The sequence below is a fragment of the Cervus elaphus genome, chromosome 15, assembly GCF_910594005.1.
Source record: "Cervus elaphus chromosome 15, mCerEla1.1, whole genome shotgun sequence".
NCBI lineage: Eukaryota > Metazoa > Chordata > Mammalia > Artiodactyla > Cervidae > Cervus > Cervus elaphus.
The window spans coordinates 59,018,642-59,037,533 of NC_057829.1; the positions used below are offsets into that span (position 1 = coordinate 59,018,642).

Genomic DNA, 18,892 nt, shown 5'->3' on the forward strand with positions numbered 1-18,892 from the left:
TTGCCTACATGCATGAACCCAAGGAAGGAATGCATCACATACTTAAGTCTCCATGTTCTAAAAAATCATTCAGTCATTTGGCTGTAGACTAGGTAAACCATCATGGAACTAGTATTTTTGGTATAAAAAGTAACTTTCTCCTTTTTTCTCCCCCTTCAATTCTAGGCGTAGTACGAGAAGAGTTCGAGAATTGTGGTGGCAGGGATTGCCCCCTAGTGTTCGTGGGAAAGTTTGGAGTCTAGCTGTAGGAAATGAACTAAATATCACTCCTGGTTTGTATTCTATATTCAGTTACTCCCACACATGTTAATAGCCATCTTCAGAGATACAAAACAGATTAATAGATTGGTCATTTAAAAAGGCAGTACTATATATATCATTTTAAGAGCATACTTCATTCCCCACGCCCTCTAAAACCTGATACAATTTAATAAGTTACTGTATTTCATATTATGTATATAAAATTTGTGTGTTTTCCTTTAGTTTACAACCATCAATAATAATCTTGACATCTTGATAAACTGTGGATAATAACTTCAAGAACTTCTGGGTATAGGTAGCAGTAGATGAATAAAGATATACAAGGAAAAATAAAATAGTCTAGTTGTGGACAAGTTTCCTCTTTATTAAAAAAAAAATATTATGGGAAGGATAGAAATTTCTTTTCCTGTCTCTACACAAACCAGTCATTTTGAATGTTTTTATTTAAAAACTTGAAAAAAACAGAAGATTCTCATTGCTTTTATTTTTTTAAGTTTCTTAAAACCTTGAAGTATAGGAGTAAAATGTAGATAGGAATAAAATGTAGTGTAGTTTTGATGAACTAAAAAAATTAGATAAAATAAGGATAGTATCACATAGAGTAAAATAATTAATAATATTAAAAATGGTCTGAATGATAATGATAATGCCAGACAGAGGCACCACAAAAAGACTTTTAGGGATTCTAGTATAATAATATAAATTATACATTGTTACTCAAAATTTTTATTTACATATTATTGAAAAAAATTCAATAGTGAAGTACAAACTGCATGTCTGTCCCCCTCTTTCACCCAAACATCTTCTCTTAATCCTACTGTGGATTAGTGAACAATTTGGTATATGTTCTTTCAGATCTTTTTTCTATGCACATAAAAAAGGGTACATCTACTTATGATACTTTTTAAGCCTTCTCGTTTTCTTTATTTTTTTTCCGAAAACCATCTCAACATCCCTCCATGTCAGCGCATACAGGTGTATTTATACTTACTATAGCTGCAATGTATTTCATGGTTTGGCTATACTATAATTTATTTAACTATTTTCCTAGTGATTGCTAAATCAGAGACATTTGTGTCAAAACAATATCAAGGTGATGTTTTTTTACTCCTCAAAAGTGAGTAGAATGAATGAATATTACCCACATAGAGTATGACTGAAAATAATTTAGAAATATTTAAAAAAGCTTCAAAAAATGTAACCTCTAACCCATTTATTCTAGTTCTAACACTTTAAGTAAATAAACAGAATTACAAAAGCTTTTCTACAAGGATATTCATTACAGCAGTCAGCATTATATATAGTTGTTCAGTCGTGAAGTCATGTCCGATTCTTTGCGACCTCATCGACTATAGCACACCAGGCTCCTCAGTCCTCCACTATCCTGGAGTTTGCTCAAATTCATGTCCATTGAGTCAGTGTACTATCCAACCATCTCATCCTCTGCCACCCTTCTCCTTTTGTCTTCAGTCTTTCCCAGCATCAGGGTCTTTTCCAATGAGTTGGCTCTTTGCATCAGGTGGCCAAAGTATTGGAGTTTCAACTTCAGCATCAGTCCTTCCAATGAATATTTAGGGTCGATTTTCTGTAGAATTGATTGGTTTGATCTCCTTGCAGTCCAAGGGACCTTCATGAGTCTTCTCCAGGAGTTTTGCAGAATTTATAACAAAGACCTAAATGTCTGTCTTCAGTCTTAAAAGTGATGCCAAAAAAAAATTTTTTTTTTTCTTTTCCAAAACTTCCTCTGAAGAACATCTTTATGATAGCATGGGATAAAATCCTTCTGTAACAGCCTAGATTGGTAAATAGGATTACAAAAAACTACACATATTTTGTACAATAAAAGCACTGTGATTAGTTGTGAAAATATGCAAACTCTGGAATTAAACAGGCTTTTCATAATTTCTTGTGGTGAGAAATTGATGAATTCATGAGATAATGTATTGTAAAATATGCTCTTCAAAGACTGTCTTTAACGAATTAATTTATATGCTTCTCCCTTCTGCCTTTATGGAAGTATTGAAAAACCCATACCTAACTGAATTGTTTATTTGATTTCTTAAAGTATGGCAAGTAGTGAATCTTAACTGTAGAAATGTAGCCCATTGTGTTAAAATAAATCTGGCTAAGAAAACATAGCAAAAAAAAAAGTGATGCCAACTTTGAGTAACATGATCATATATGGTTTATAAAATTGATTTTCACAGATATCCTATAATAAACGTCATTTTAGTGACTTTTTTTCAATTAAAAATAGAATTTAAGGGAAGTATTGAGAAATTAAGCTTAGCAAACTATTGTATTGGTTTAAAGTTTTAAGAATCAGTTTGCATACAGGTAAGATGATGAAGTATTGGTGGCTATGTTTTATTTGCAGTTTTGTTGAGAACTTTAGCTTTACAGTATTAGGTATATATAACTTAGACATTAAAATATTGATGAAGTTGGTATTAATCTTTAGCAATACTCTAATCAAAAAGTTTTTTTAAGCTCAAAATTTATAAGGCTTATAAAGTAACTGGGTCATTCATTTTCAAAGTAATTGTAGCTTCTTTCTATTAAACAGTTATGTATTCAGGAGTGAATGAGGTTCAGTTGATCAGTCATGTCCGACTCTTTGCGACCCCATGGACTGCAGCACATCAGGCTTCCCTGTCCAGGAGGCTTCCCCTCCTGGAACTTACTCAAACTCATGTCCATTGAGTCGGTGATGCCGTCCAACCGTCTCATCCTCTATTGTCCCCTTCTCCTCCCACCTTCAGTCTTTCCCAGCGTCAGGGTCTTTTCAGATGAGTCATTTCTTCCCATCAGGTGGCCAAAGTATTGGAGTTTCCACTTCAGCATCAGTCCTTCCAATGAATATTCAGGGCTGATTTCCTTTAGGATGGACTGGGTGGATCTCCTTGCAGTCCAAGGGACTCGCAAGAGTCTTCTTCAACACCACAGTTCAAAAGCATCAATTCTTCGGCACTCAGCTTTCTTTATAGTCCCAACTCTCACATCCATACATGACTACTGGGAAAACTATAGCTTTGACTAGATGGACCTTTGTTGGCAAAGTAATGTCTCTGCTTTTTAATATGCTGTCTAGGTTGGTCATAGCTTTTCTTCCAAGAAGTAAGTGTTTTTTAATTTCATGGCTGCAGTCACCATCTGCAGTGATTTTGGAGGTACTCATTCTCCTTTTTTTTGTTAGTGGTGGTAAGAAAGCTAAATTTCAATGGAAGTAAATTTACTTTTGATAACTTTGTTTAGTTTCAGGGGCTCTAATAGTTTAACATTTTTTCCTGTTGTATTTGTTTTAATCATGAAATCTATAACCATTAGAGAATAGTAACTTTGAATAGAGGTTCTGAAGTCGGTCACATGTAGTTCAAATCTTAGTTCCACTATATATTAGGTTTGTGACCTTGGGCAAATTACTTAACATCTAGAGGTCTTAGTTTTCTTTAAGTGGGGACGAGATAATTAGCTATCTCAAAGGAGTGTTCTAACAGTTATTTGTGATGATAAATATAAAATTATAGTGAAAATAAAATTTACTGAGAGTGTATATGGTATCATTATTGTCAGAAAATCAGAAAGTGAAATGTACACTGATTTCAAAGTATTTTCTGTTCAAGTCCAAGATACCTCTTTAAGTCTGCTTCAAGCTCTACATTTGTAGATACAGAATAAAATGTGTGACATGCGCAGTCAAGCATGGAATCGAACCGAGATGCAAGTCATCTTATTATAGATAAGCACTATAACTCTTCCTGGGAGAGATATCCTTTGATGTTTGGAAATGCAGTGCTACATTTTTATTATTGGGTTAATTTTGTGACTTCCAAAGGTGATGTAGTTATTTGGCAAGCCTCTCTTCTTCCAGGACAGTTTTGACATTTGAAAAGAATAGTGAAACTTTTGGACTTAGCTTGGAATTAGTTTGAAATCAGAAAAGTGCAAACTTTAGTTTGATAACTGCAAAAAAATTATGTCTAAATTTTAAGAGTATATCTACATCTTATATGAAGACTTGTGCCCACTGATGGAGTTGGGCACAAATAATAGAAATTTTAAGTTTTTTCTTCTTTTAAAATTTCTTCTTTCCAAACTATGAGTAGTAAATACGTTAAAAAAATATTAATTGAAGCAAAATATGTTCTTGGTATATTGGGCAGTATTATATAAATTTTGATATTTGGGCACGAAATATTTTCTGCTGTTTTGTCATTGAAATTTACTATTTTTATGTAAATTTTAAAATATTTGTAGTGGTTAGTTAGAAAGTAGAAACAACTAAAATTTGAGAGTTGAGAAAAATTTTCAATTTCTTTTGTTCTTGAAATTTTAATGAGATCCTGTATATGAAAGCACAGAGTAACAGTCTCAAAAAGTTACTGGGCAATTGAAGTAAAAACACAGGGGTTGAGATTTTTGTATGTAGGCCTTCTGGCGAAATCTGTGAAGTTTGGTAGCTTTGAATAGCTTGGTTAGCCTTATCATAATGTCATAATAGAGATATCATATCATAGCAATATCATAATAGAGAAAACAATTTTAAGAGAAGGAAAGCAAGAACCAGCATTTGTATTTATTAAGGATCTATATGGTGTCAGGAGCTTAATGTAAATTACCTTACTTAATCATGGGCTTTCTGGATGGCTCAGCAGGTGAAGAACCCACCTGCAATGCAGGAGACTCGGATTTGATCCCTGAATGGGGAAGATCCCCTGGAGGAGAGCATGGCAACCCACTGTAGTATTCTTGCCAGGAAAATCCCATGGACAGAGGAGCCTGGCTGGCTGTGGTCCATGGGGTCGCAAAGAGTCAGACACAACTGAAGCATTGGAGCACACATACACAACCCCATGAGTGGGTGTTACTTTTCTCCAGTTTACCGACGAAGACAGCCTAGTTCCAGAGTGACCTTTCTTGAAGTCTCACAGGTCGTAAGTGGCAGAGCTGGAATTTGAATCTAGGTCTGACTAACTCTAAGAAAATCATGTTTCTGCTATTCCACAGTGATACTCCTTTAGCAGAAGCATCTTTTCCAGCCTCTTAACATTCTTTCTTTATTGTAGCTATTTGGATGACCTCTCTGCAGTATTTTATCTTTCTGGTTGTGTAATGAATAGTTTTGGTAGAATCAAGTACTTCCGTTTACCATGTTTTTGATACCTGCCATGTAAGAGAAATCTGACGATATAGTAAGATTTTTATCTTTATTTTTAAGAGTTAAAATAGAAATATGTGGATAAATTTCTCTTATAATTTATGAATTTTTATTCTTGTTTTTCCCCAGAACTTTATGAAATCTTCCTCTCAAGAGCAAAGGAACGGTGGAAAAGTTTCAGTGAAACAAGTTCAGAGAATGATGTAGAAGGTGGGCTATTTTTGTTGTTGTTACTAGAAATTTCTCAAAATCCAGGTGCTGAGATATGAGTGTGAATTTTACAATATGCCAGGAACTGCAATAATTCTTTACATACATTATCTCCTTTAATGTTAATAACCCTTTAAATAGATGTTATTATACTGAATGATATAAGAGGAAAACTGAGGCTCAGAATAGTTAACTTGGGAACAGCGAAGCTGTGATGTAAACCCAGGTTGTTGGACTCCAGAGTCCAGTTTTTAATCACAACAGTAAAAGTAATGGGATGCAGTATTTTTAGGCCACCTCTTACTTAAAAGATAGATGATCTTCACAGCTCGCTTGTGACCTCCCCTGCAGAGGAAGCATGCTCTTTTCTCTTATGCTGTTGGATTATCACTTCAATTCAGTCAGTTCCTGAGCTAGGTTGGGCAGGATTGCAGCTTTAGATAGACTTATTAATTCATCTTGGGTTTCAGATTTGTTGATGGAAAGAACCACAGGCTCCCTGCTTTAATGAGACATTCTCCCAAGGGCCATGTGCCTATGGGTGATTTCATATGTCTTTCCAGCCTGGCCTTCTGCACTATACTGGAACCCAGCAAAAGTCCCACAGAGGAAAACCAGATATACTTTCAGGCTCCTCCAAATCAGTCTTATTGGGCCATGAAAAGCTCTTCTGCTTTCTCTTTCCTCAAGCAGAGTACCTTCGTCTCTGGCAAGCTCAGTCCCGAGCCCATTCCCACACTTGGCAGGTGCCCCTAGGAATAAAAATGGCCACTGGTATCCACTTACCTGGGAAAGGAAAGGCTCTACTCTTTCTGAGATTTAAACCCTTTAGAACTCTCTGTGCTCACAATTCTCTTATGCCTTTTTTTTTTTTTTCCTTTCTTTTCTGGCCACACCACATAGCTTGTGGGATTTTAGTTCCTTGACCAGGGACAGAACCCAGGTCCTTAGCAATGAGAGTGCAGAATCCTAACCACTGGATCACCAGGGAATTTCCTCTTATGCCTTTTAAAAAAATATATGGTATTTGAAATGTTTTTTCCTAATTGTTATTGCAAGAGCAGTAGTCTTTCCCCTACCTTTTATAAAACCTAGAAACAGAAATCTTTTACCATAAAACTTTGTGATAAGTGTATAGATTCTTTCTTCATATTCAGTTCAGTTCAGTTCAGTGGCTCAGTTGTGTCCGACTCTTTGCGACCCCATGAACCACCGCACGCCAGACCTCCCTGTCCGTCACCAACGCCTGGAGTCCATCCAAACCCATGTCCATCAAGTCAGTGATGCCATCCAACCATCTCATCCTCTGTCGTCCCCTTCTCCTCCTGCCCTCAATCTTTCCCAGTATCAGGGTCTTTTGAAATGAGTCAGCTCTTCGCATCAGGTGGCCTAAGTATTGGAGTTTCAGCTTCAACATCAGTCCTTCCAATGAACACCCAGGACTGATTTCCTTTAGGATGGACTGGTTGGATCTCCTTGCAGTCCAAGGGACTCTCAAGAGTCTTCTCCAACACCACAGTTCAAAAGCATCAGTTCTTCTGTGCTCAGCTTTCTTTATAGTCCAACTCTCACATCCATACATGACTACTGGAAAAACCATAGCTTTGACTAGACGAACCTTTGTTGCAAAGTAACGTCGCTGCTTTTTAATATGCTGTCTAGGTTGGTCATAACTTTCCTTCCAAGGAGTAAGCATCTTTTAATTTCATGGCTGTAATCACCATCTGCAGTGATTTTGGAGCCCAGAAAAATAAAGTCAGCCAGTTTCCCCATCTTATTTTCCATGAAGTGATGGGACCAGATGCCATGATCTGAGTTTTCTGAATGTTGAGCTTTAAGCCAACTTTTTCACTCTCCTCTTTCACTTTCATCAAGAGGCTCTTTAGTTCTTCACTTTCTGCCATGAGGGTGGTGTTATCTGCATATGAGGTTAATGATATTTCTCCTAGCAATCTTGATTCTAGCTTGTGCTTCCTCCAGCCCAGTGTTTCTCATGATGTACTCTGCATATTAAATAAGCAGGGTGACAATATACAGCCTTGACATACTCCTTTTCCTATTTGGAACCAGTCTGTTGTTCCATGTCCAGTTCTAACTGTTGCTTCCTGACCTGCATACAGGTTTAAGGCTATAAGTTCCAGGAAAAGCTGTGATGTTTCTTTCAAGTTATTGACTATTCAGCTTTTAACTTTCCTTAAGTAACATACATGCTGTGGGATCATTCTGTGTTTACAAGACTGAACTTGGTATAACAAGTAATCATTTCAGTTTTATCTACCTGACAAATGCAGGTGTATCTGTTGCTGATCGAGAGGCCAGTCTAGAATTAATTAAATTGGACATATCCCGTACATTTCCATCTCTCTACATCTTTCAGAAGGTAAGGGTATCTCAACTAACTTGTAGCAACTATTTTTTTTTAATCCAAAGGAACAAATTCTTTAAATGCATATATTATTTTTTAAAAGCATAACTATAAAAATTGACGGCCTTTATATAAAAAAGGCAAAACTAGTAGGAAAATAGTAAAGGCATTTCTGTTATTTTATTCCACTGACTGAATGCATTGCAGTTAGGTAGCACGGAAAGGTACCTGATGAGTTTTCTCTGAAGTGAATTTCTTTGTCTAGTTTCTATTCTGTAAAATATCTGAATTTTAACATTTTTGCCTAGTAAGTTGGTGAACTATAAGGAAGTTTGCTCCAAACCTTAATTTTTTTTTCAGAATTATAATTGTAATAGGAAAGTTTGTTTTTGTGCAGAGATTATTATGAAATTGCTTACGTTTTATGAGGAGAGTAATGGTTACATTTTATACGTATACATGACAAGTCTTTATTCATCGAATTCTTCTCTATGTTGATAAAGTGAGATTGAAAGTTTCACCATTAAAATTTGTAATTATTAATAAACTTAATTTTGTGTCTTGGTTTTCTTTTGCTGAAATTGTATTATATCAAATGAAAGAATCTGTTTTCATTATAAATTTATTGTGCCAACTTTAGATGTCTTTATTTTTATTTTTTTAACTTTGATGATATTTTAATTTTTTTTCCTTTTAAATTAATTAATTTATTATTTTACTTTACAATATTGTATTGGTTTTGCCATACATTGACTTGAATCAGCCATGGGTGTACATGTGTTTCCCATCCTGAACCCCCCTCCCACCTCCCTCCCCATCCCATCCCTCTGGGTCATCCCAGTGCACCAGCCCTGAGCACCCTGTCTCATGCTTTGCACCTGGACTGGCGATTTGTTTCACATATGATAATTTACATGTTTCAATGCCATTCTCCCATATCATCCCTCCCTTGCCCTCTCCCAGAGTCCAAAAGACTGTTCAATACATATGTGTCTCTTTTGCTGTCTCGCATACAGGGTTATCGTTACCATCTTTCTAAATTCCATATATATGTGTTAGTATACTGTATTGGTGTTTTCCTTTCTGACTTACTTACGTCACTCTGTATAATAGGCTCCAGTTTTATCCACCTCCTTAGAACTGTTTCAAATGTATTCTTCTTAATGGCTGAGTAATATTCCATTGTGTATATGTACCACAGCTTTCTTATCCATTCATCTGCTGATGGACATCTAGGTTGCTTCCATGTCCTGGCTATTATAAACAGTGCTGCAATGAACATTGGGGTACACGTGTCTCTTTTAGTTCTGGTTTCCTCAGTGTGTATGCCCAGCAGGGGGATTGCTGGGTCCTATGGCAGTTCTATTTCCAGTTTTTTAAGGAATCTCCACACTGTTCTCCATAGTGGCTGTACTAGTTTGCATTCCCACCAACAGTGTAAGAGGGTTCCCTTTTCTCCACACCCTCTCCAGCATTTATTGCTTGTAGACTTTTGGATAGCAGCCATTCTGACTGGCATGAAATGCTACCTCATTGTGGTTTTGATTTGCATTTCTCTGATAATGAGTGATGTTGAGCATTTAGATGTCTTTAAAATTGCATACAACTCTATAGTTTGTATCCATCCATCAAGTAAGTTTATTTGACTTTTTTGGTTTTCCACAATTACATATTTTTTATCCATACTTTAGAACATATCTTTGCAGAGTGATTAAGTATACTGACCAAAACTAGTCATTTAGGAAATATTAAGTTAATTAACATGTTTTTTGAGAATTAACTTAGAAACAATTATTTGTATAGTTTGACATTTCATTTTTCTGTTTTCTAAGGGTGGCCCATATCATGATGTCTTACATAGTATATTAGGAGCATATACATGTTACCGACCGGATGTTGGTTATGTAAGTATTTGTTTCAATCTGTCTTTTGAATATAAACATTCTCTCTTATCTCATAGTAGCTTATGTTGTATTAGCTCTCAAATGTCTCTATCGCTATAGTTTTTTTCTTGCTCCTGTCAGCTTACTCTGAGAGGAATTTTCCCTTTCCTGACAGAGGCTATTGAAACTGATTGCCAGCTTTCTTGGAGAGCAGCTAGGGATTTGACCATTCAATTTGTAAACTTTTATTTATTATCCCTCCTGTGTTGCCTTCTCCCCTTCTCCCTAACTCTCCTTTTCCTGATTGTCTCTTTAGAGATAAACCTCATGTTCATCTGGGTTGAGGAAAAGGTAGGTACCTGTACATACAGAGTAGAGGAGGGGATTTGCTCCTTTTACAAATTTTTAACCAATCCAAGTTTTAGTCCTTCCTCTCAATTTTAGAGGTGCCTGATAACTTCAGTTCTTGAGCCTTCCAGAATTTGTGGCTGAATTGGCTTGCTGCTGACTGGCTTTCTCCTCAGCACATATTTTAGTCTCAATATTCCCTGTATAGTTAAATTAAAATTTCTAAAATGCTATTGACATCTTTTATCTACTGTCTATATTATTTTCCATTTTCTTTTTTGTTCTTCTAGGTTAACTCTTATCTTTTTATTTACTGTTATCTTAGTTGGATCTGGGAGGGAAGGGGACAAAGAAAAATGTGTTCAACTTCTCATGTTTTACTGGAAATCATAAAACCTTCATTTTCTTGCCTTTGTCTTAAAATGGAAAAATTTTAGAGATTTCACAATAGGGTGGCTGTCTGATACAACTTACCTTATTTTGTTGCATGTTCATTTGTACATTTGTTTATTCATCCATTCACTCAACAAATATTTATTGTGTGCTTATGGCTATATGCCAGGCTTTGTTCTAGGCATTTTATTTGGCTCTGTGAACAAAAGAAAGATTCCTCCTTTTGTCTCTTATAATTAGAAGGAGACCAACAATAAACAACAACAAATAAGTAAATCACATGTTTATTAAAAGGTGATAAGTGTTATAGAAAAAGCATGGCATGGGTTGGGGGGAAAGTGAAGTTTGGGCATGGGGCAGGTTGTAGTATTAAAGATGTCCTTATGAAGAAAGTAAATTTAAACAGAGAATCTCTTTTGCTCATGTGTTCTATAGTAGAGTCATAAAAACATTACATAACCCCTTCACATTTTTAAGTTGACATTCATTTAAATTTTTTCATTATAAGTTTCATCATAAAGGATTTAATTTTTAGCACTTATTAAATATTGATATTTTAAAATAAAACTTTTATTTTAAAACTGTATGTGCTCAGTTGCTCAGTCATGTCTGACTCTTTGGAACCCCATGGATTGTAGCCCACCAGGCTCCTCTGTCCCTGGAACTTTTCAGACAGGCATTCTGGAGTGAGTTGCCATTTCCTACTCCAGGGGATCTTCCCGACTCAGAGATTGAACCTGTGTCTCTTTCGTCTCCTGCATTAATTTCTCTTTCCTTTGAAGGTCCAAGGGATGTCCTTCATAGCAGCAGTTCTCATTCTCAACTTGGAAGAAGCAGATGCCTTCATTGCATTTGCAAATCTCCTGAATAAGCCATGCCAGTTAGCCTTTTTTCGTGTGGATCACAGCATGGTATGGACATTTAGAATGAATTGTGTTTTTCTTTGACTGTCTGTTTCTATAGTCTAATTGCCCTTACAGAGTAAAATACAGTAATTAGAAGACCAAGGTGATCTAAAATAAGCCTTTCATTGAATTACAGTTTTATGAATGCTTGATGAAAAGACTCAGAAAGAGGTGCTAAGCAAGATTTTCTATTAACTTATGAGTAAGGATTTAATTTCTCAATTTCTTGAGTATACTCTTAAATAATTTTGTTGAAATTTCTATCTTTAGATGTTGAAATATTTTGCAACGTTTGAAGTATTTTTTGAAGAAAATCTCTCCAAACTATTTCTTCATTTCAAATCTTATAGTCTTACACCAGATATATACTTGATAGACTGGTAAGTCATAACATACGTAGAATATAGTAATTAAAAGGAAACAGAGTGAAACTTTTTGCCTAAAGTAAATCTGATGCACAGGATCATACATACAAGAAAAACTCTTCTCTTAGGTATAAAGAAACCCTCACATTTCTGTTGGGAGGGATTTGATTAAGAGCGTGAACTCTGGCTTGAAATCAGAATCCTTGTTTGTATATCAATTTCCAAACTATAAAATGGGAGTAATAATATCTCTATCTTGAGTTGTAGTTAGAGTGTTTTGCATGGATTATCTCACTCAATGCCAGATACATACTAAGCTCTGAGAAAGAATTAGTTGCTATTCCTTTAATATTCTTAACATATAAGGGCTTATGATAGTTATGATAGGTTTTCTTTACTGAGAGCTTTGTTTTTTCCAAGGCCTTATCCAGTTGTCTGACCAAGTATTGATACCTTATTTAGGTGCTACTGCCTTTTTTTAACTTTACAATTCTAGCTCTTCTATTCTAACTTGGAAGGTTTGCCTGGGACTCTGCTGAGCAGTAGCAGTAGATATTTAGAGGGGGGTGAATTTTGCCCAAGAGATAGAGCAGTTGATCTTAAGATAGATTGTTAAGAGTACATATGAAATATTTAAATCTTAAATCCTAATCATTAAAAATCAGTGGCTTTCATATAAGTGATAATAAGTTTTAATATAGACAATGGCATTGATCAGCTATCTTTATGGTTGTTTGAGGTTTCTTCTATTTAGACTTAAAAAAAAAAAAAGTTATTTTTCAACGTATTCTCCTATTCCCATTAGGAACATTAGAGTTCCTTTGGGTAGGACCTAAGATCATGGGAAGAAGGGTTTTATATTATGGGACCTGAAGGACCAAGATCAAATACTAAACCTGTAAAGAATGGGGGTAAAACTACTCAACTGTCCATCTTAAGAACTGTGAACATGAGGCAAAACAGGATCACAACTGATAAAGGGAGCAGGATGAAATTAATACCGAGTGAGGACTGTATACTAGAAACTGCCTCAGCACTACTAATACCCTTTCACATTTTGAACAGTGAGTTGGTACTCTCTGTACTACCAAGAGTATGCTTTAGGTTTTCTGGAGGGCTTTTTTTTTTTTTTTTGGCTGGGCCTTACAGCTTTTGGAATATTAGTTCCCTGACTAGGGATAGAACCCAAGCCCTCTGCAGTAGAAACCAGACTCCTAACCACTGGACTGCCAGGGAATTCCCTCTGCTTTTTGTTATGCAATTAAATATGTGTTTATAATTTAAGAAGTAGACATGGATTTTTGTTTCACTCCATTGAGCTTGTAACATACAAAGCCCAGAACCAATGGTGCAAGAAAAAAGAATAAGTAAGTGGCAGTGCTAATGAGGATTTATTTCATTTTTTGGCGGGAGAGCCTTTAGTTGACTTGCTCACATTTCATCAACAGTATCTCAGCTAAAGTCTGTGTAAAAAATCTGTACCTTCTTTGCCAAGGTAACATCAAGAGAAGTTCTCTAGCATCTACTCTCCCTACTTCCTCAACCGCAGTGCTACTCCAAAGTACTACTGAATAAATACACGATCAAACATTATCAGAAAAGATGGGAAAAACCTTTGGTGATTCTATTGGAGGGTATACATGCTCCAAAAGAAGTAGTAAGTAAAGTTTGGTGACTGGAAAACAACAGTAGGTGTTTTTGAAGAAGAAAAAAAAGGAGAGAAGTCAGGCTTTATGGTTTTGTATTTAGGTTAATATAGGGTACTTGTCCTCATACAATAAGAAGAAGTAACTTTTATTGAGCATTTCTTATGTGCCATTCACTATTCCAAACACTTTACATTTAGGTAATTTTATTATCTTTGTTTACTAATGAGCAAACTGAGGCACAGCAAGGTTAAGTATCTTACTCAGGGAACATAATCAATAAATTGCAAATCTAAGATTCAAACTCAGGTATGCTGGTTTCAGAGTCCATACCCTTAACCATGAGGTTATTCTGCCATTGTAGTTTGTATTAGCCTGTATCGCTGCATAAGATTATAAATTCACATACTTCTGTCATTTATTACTTAATTTTCCACTACTCAAGTTGAGGGAAGGAGCCATATCTTATTTGCCTTTTCAGCCGTAATTTAAGCACTTCTTTTTATATAGAGATGCTTAATGAGTGAATGAATAAATGAATGAAAAATTTCAATGGCTTTTTCCTCCCTAATTTTAGGATCTTCACACTATATAGCAAATCACTACCACTTGATCTGGCCTGTCGAGTATGGGATGTATTTTGCAGAGATGGGGAGGAATTTTTATTTAGGACTGGATTAGGAATCCTCCGATTATATGAAGATATTCTTCTACAGATGGACTTTATTCACATAGCACAGTTTCTAACTAAATTGCCGGAAGATATCACATCAGAAAAACTGTTCAGCTGTATTGCAGCCATTCAGATGCAGAATAGTACCAAAAAATGGACTCAGGTAGAGTGACATTTTCCTACTTCTAACAGATGTATTAAAAGTTTTTTTTTAATGTAAAAAAAAAGTTAAGTATTTCACAAATGTTAGTGCTTAAGTTTAAAAAAAAGCTTCAAAAATAATTTTTGACTTTGAAAAAAATATTGCTTCTCTTTCACCTCTCTAGACCTATGGCTTTATTTTTATGTAAGTCCAGTAATATTTTGAGTTTAGTGAAGTACAGCCTACAATAGGCATGAATTGCCAGGGTAATTATATAAGCACCTTGGTATTTCAAATAAACAACAATTGTATTAAATACCTGAATGTGTACTAAGCGTTCACAATAAAAAGAATGTAATATATGATTCTGACTTTTTAGATGCTTAATGTTGTTAGGGAAGCAAATATATTGACTAAAGTGTTAACACTTGCTTCATGAATGATGGACAGTAGGCATAAGTTCACAGTTTTATTGCTTATGAACATGAAAATATTTGGTCCAGTCAATGTATCGCAAAAACCACTACAATATTGTAAAGTAATTAGCTTCCAATTAAAGTAAATAAATTAATTAAAAAAATAAACATTGGGAAAATGCAAAAAAAAAACCAAACAAATGAATATTGGTCCAGGAAATGTTTTGTTACCTCATAGTAATTTTATAATATTGGCAAGTGATGAAAACTGGAATCTAACTGTATATCATAAAATTGGGTTGAAACAAACGAGGATTTGAGAATGACACTCTTTCAGAGAGCAAAGTTATGTATGCTAAAGCTTTTTCATGTTAATAAACTATAGATTTTAAAATCTCTTTAATCTGCATGGTTGTTGTTTTTAGCATTAATGTTTACTTTATATAATTTCCAGGTCTTTGCATCTATGATGAAGGATATTAAAGAAGGAGACAAGAATAATAGTCCAGCTCTGAAAAGCTAACCTTCAAAATTAACAAAATAATTGCAATATAACAAATGTTTTTTGATAAAAGTTTTTGTTTCCTATGTAAAAAGCATGGTAGAAAATGCTGAAGAAAGCTAAAAGAATCAAGACATGGAAAACTACTGATTTTGAATTCCATGGCTGAAGTAAATGAGTAACCCATTGACAGTATTAATTTAAAAAGTATTTTATAGGGAGAGCCATTTTACAAAGGAGAAAATTTAAATGGCTAGTTCATACTCCATAATATGGAGTGAATAGTTTAATGCAATAAGTTTTTTAATAGCTTTGGATATAGTTCAAAATTTTTACATCTTTTCTTTTTTTAACTATTAGCATAAAGGCACTTTGGAGGTCAGAACAGGCTATTTAAATACTACTTTAACTCCTAAAATACTATTTGAAATAAACGCCTTAGTACAGATATTATCTCCGGTTCCAAACATTTGAAGATATTATAGACCAATAATAAGCAACTTTGATTGTAAAGTGTTTATGTTACTGATGTTTATATTCACTCCCAGGTTGGGGCAAATTTGGGTTATCTGGGAACTGGAAATATTGGTAGGAGATTGTTTAGCACTTATGTAAGTGTTTTCCACAGTATCATGTCTGTTTTTAAAAGGAAATTGTTTCTTTTTCTCAAGGAATTCCTGTCACTCAGAGGAATTTAGCTTTTCTGTTTCTAGTCTAAGAATTGTTCATCTAGTAATTTAAGAAAGCTAACTGTTAGAAGAAAATTTCTTTGCACTTTAATGGACTGAAGACTTTTTGGAGGGAGTAAGTCCATAAATATAAATGAGGTTTTTCACTGGTAAGAATAAAAAGTAATGAATTCTGAGAGTTCTTAAATAGCATGCTACTTGGCAAGACTTTAAGTTTGTTAGTTAAAATTCTTTCACTGTCTGTAGAAACAAAATTTGGTAATTCCAGTTTGAATTTTGAAACATGTAGCAAAGTCCATCACTTGTAAAACCCTGTGTATAATTTTCTAATCAATGGAAATGAGAGTAAAAGAAAGTTAAAATTTAATTTTTTTCTAATGAGTTTAACTTTGATGATATAGTGGATAAAGGAATGATTAATTATTGGTAACCTGACATTAAATTTATTATGTTTGATTCTTGAGCTTAAAATAAATCACTTTATTATTATTGATATCTATATAACATGGTATTTGGTTAATAATTAGACTTATAGTATGCTTTTATGTTGCACTTTGGTTTGAAACAACACTTAAGCACACTATTTCTGTTAGCGGTATATAGTCTTCAAACTAACAAGTCTGAGAACCTTGTTAGTGTAGTGACTGCCTCTTTAGGAATATGGGACCAGATGGTATCCATGTATTTTTACCCCATGGGTCACTCTAGCCTAGGGACCACTAATGGAGCCCTCAGAAGTTAACTCCTGTCATAGGAGCTTTCTTAGTGGAAACTAGTAGTGTAATAAAATATTGAGGGAGTACTCAGGGCCTTAATAGGTTTTAGAATGACATATTAACTCTGATAACTACTTCCTTGGTATTGGTGGCCCTGATAGAGGGAATGAAACCCCTGGCAGTAATCTCATTGAGGTTGTACTACCTGCCAAAATTTAATCTTACTTTTGTGTATTTGTTTCCTAAGTTGGGCCTAAGTTACTGTATTTTTTTTTCTCATTTTTATTATTGTACAGTTTCTTTACCTTTCAAGTATAAATGTGTATATAAAATGTAAATACAAGGAATTTACTAAAACCCACTATTAACAATTACTGTGTAAATAAAACTTATAAGCAGAGTAATTACTTGAAATGAGTCTTCATTATTTAACTACATGGGGGATATTTAACTACATGTGAAGATAAAAAGGGAATAAACTTTTCTGCCAGATTTCTCTTCCTGAGGATGACTGGGCCTTTTGGCTTTTGAAATTGACAGTACTGGTAGTGAGAAAGTTGTATCTTCCTTAAACCTCTTATACAGGCATTATAGAGTTACTCATTATTCACATGGTCAGTGTATGGCAGTTTTTTGGGTAAAGTATATTTTCAGTTAAAAAATAACTTGCCTGGGAGAGAGGTGGAAGGGAGGTGGCTGATTTATGTTGATGATGGCAGAACCCATCACAATATTGTAAAGTAATTATCTTCCAATTAAAAGATAAAATTAAAAAAATAACTTTCCTAAAAACCTCAAGATAATGTGAAATTGAGTATGATGTTTTGTCTGTCTAATCAATATTTCTCACTCATTGTCCTTTTAGCCCTGGTCTGGACTGTATTGTTTAAATGCTACTGGAAGACTCCAGTAACTAGCATAGCTTTCTAAAGTCAGAACACAGTTTTTGCTGATTTCTTTTGTAGTGATGACCTTCAGAGAATGTTATTGATTTGAGTATACACACACACACATATATAAGCAGAGTATATATATGTATATATGTATACTTTAATTGAGGTATAGTTGATATACAGTGTTGTGTTAGTTTCTGGCATACAACAAAGTGATTCAATTCAATTATATATATATTCTTGCTTTCTGTTGAAGAACTAAGAAGGATTGAGAAAATTTCTTCCCCTCTGACACTACCCAGGAAAACTAACTCACCAAAATGACTGAAACCCTCACTTTAAATACTATCTTCAGCTGAAAACCAAAGATGTTAGGGGTATGGTTTGAGACTTCAAAGGGGAAGCAATTCACATGGAGATGAAAAGCGAATGTTTGATAAACACATGTTTGCTGGGCCTTGCAAGACAGTGAGTGGACTCTGATCTTTCACCCCTGCAGAGTTTTCCCCACCTCACCTAGTCTATATTCTTAGTTCTATTACAGAATAGACCCTCTATCAAAATTCTTTTTGGCAGATAAGGGGACAGTAACAAGAAAAACTTACTGAGTCTTCTGTTTCTTAAAAATAATTAGCTTAATTTAACCTTCACACCAAAAAGACACATTTTGGGGTGACAAATTTTGCTTTCCTACAGTGCTGGTGGCTCAGCTGTAAAGAATTCACCTGTGGTACAGGGGCCGCAGGAGACATGGGTTTGATCCTTGGGTCAGGAAGATTCCCTGGAGGAGGGCATGGCAACCCACTGCAACATTCCTGCTTGGAAAAGCCTGGCAGGCTACAGTGCATAGGGCAGCAAAGTCAGACACAACCAACTGAACATGCATGCACGCACAGTGGTAAAACCATTTATTTGGACTACACTGTTTCACAACATGTGAAAGTGAAAGTTGTCCGGTCATGTACGACTCTTTGCCACCCCATGGACTATAGAGTCCATGGAATTCTCCAGGTCAGAATACTGGAATGGGTACCCTTTCCCTTCTCCAGGGGATCTCCCCAACCCAGGGATCGAACCCAGGTCTCTCGCATTGCAGGCAGATTCTTTACCAGCTGAGCCACCAGGGATGCCCAAGAATACAGGAGTGGGTAGCGGATCCGTTCTCCAGCGGATCTTCCTAACCCAGGAATCGAACTGGGGTCTCCTGCATTGCAGGTGGATTCTTTACCAACTGAGCTATCACAACATGTAAAGATGAAAATTACATCATGTTTTTATACGATTAAAGACTTTCTTTTTTTAATATCAGGGAAATTAGCCCCTTCAG

General features: G+C 35.2%; 1 protein-coding gene across 4 annotated transcripts in view; it reads left to right on the forward strand.

The window, feature by feature from the left end:
- The window catches only part of TBC1D12 (TBC1 domain family member 12), an 88,327-nt gene extending 71,255 nt beyond the window's left edge, over positions 1–17,072 (forward strand). For all 4 annotated transcript variants that reach the window (XM_043925281.1, XM_043925282.1, XM_043925284.1 and 1 more), the window contains 8 exons: positions 166–272; positions 5,549–5,629; positions 7,921–8,009; positions 9,827–9,898; positions 11,401–11,529; positions 11,794–11,903; positions 14,112–14,370; positions 15,220–17,072. In XM_043925281.1, coding sequence (XP_043781216.1) covers positions 166–272; positions 5,549–5,629; positions 7,921–8,009; positions 9,827–9,898; positions 11,401–11,529; positions 11,794–11,903; positions 14,112–14,370; positions 15,220–15,288 — 916 coding nt within the window. In that variant the 3' untranslated portion in view covers positions 15,289–17,072. The remainder of the gene's footprint in view (positions 1–165; positions 273–5,548; positions 5,630–7,920; positions 8,010–9,826; positions 9,899–11,400; positions 11,530–11,793; positions 11,904–14,111; positions 14,371–15,219) is intronic.
- Positions 17,073–18,892: the final 1,820 nt, after the last annotated feature.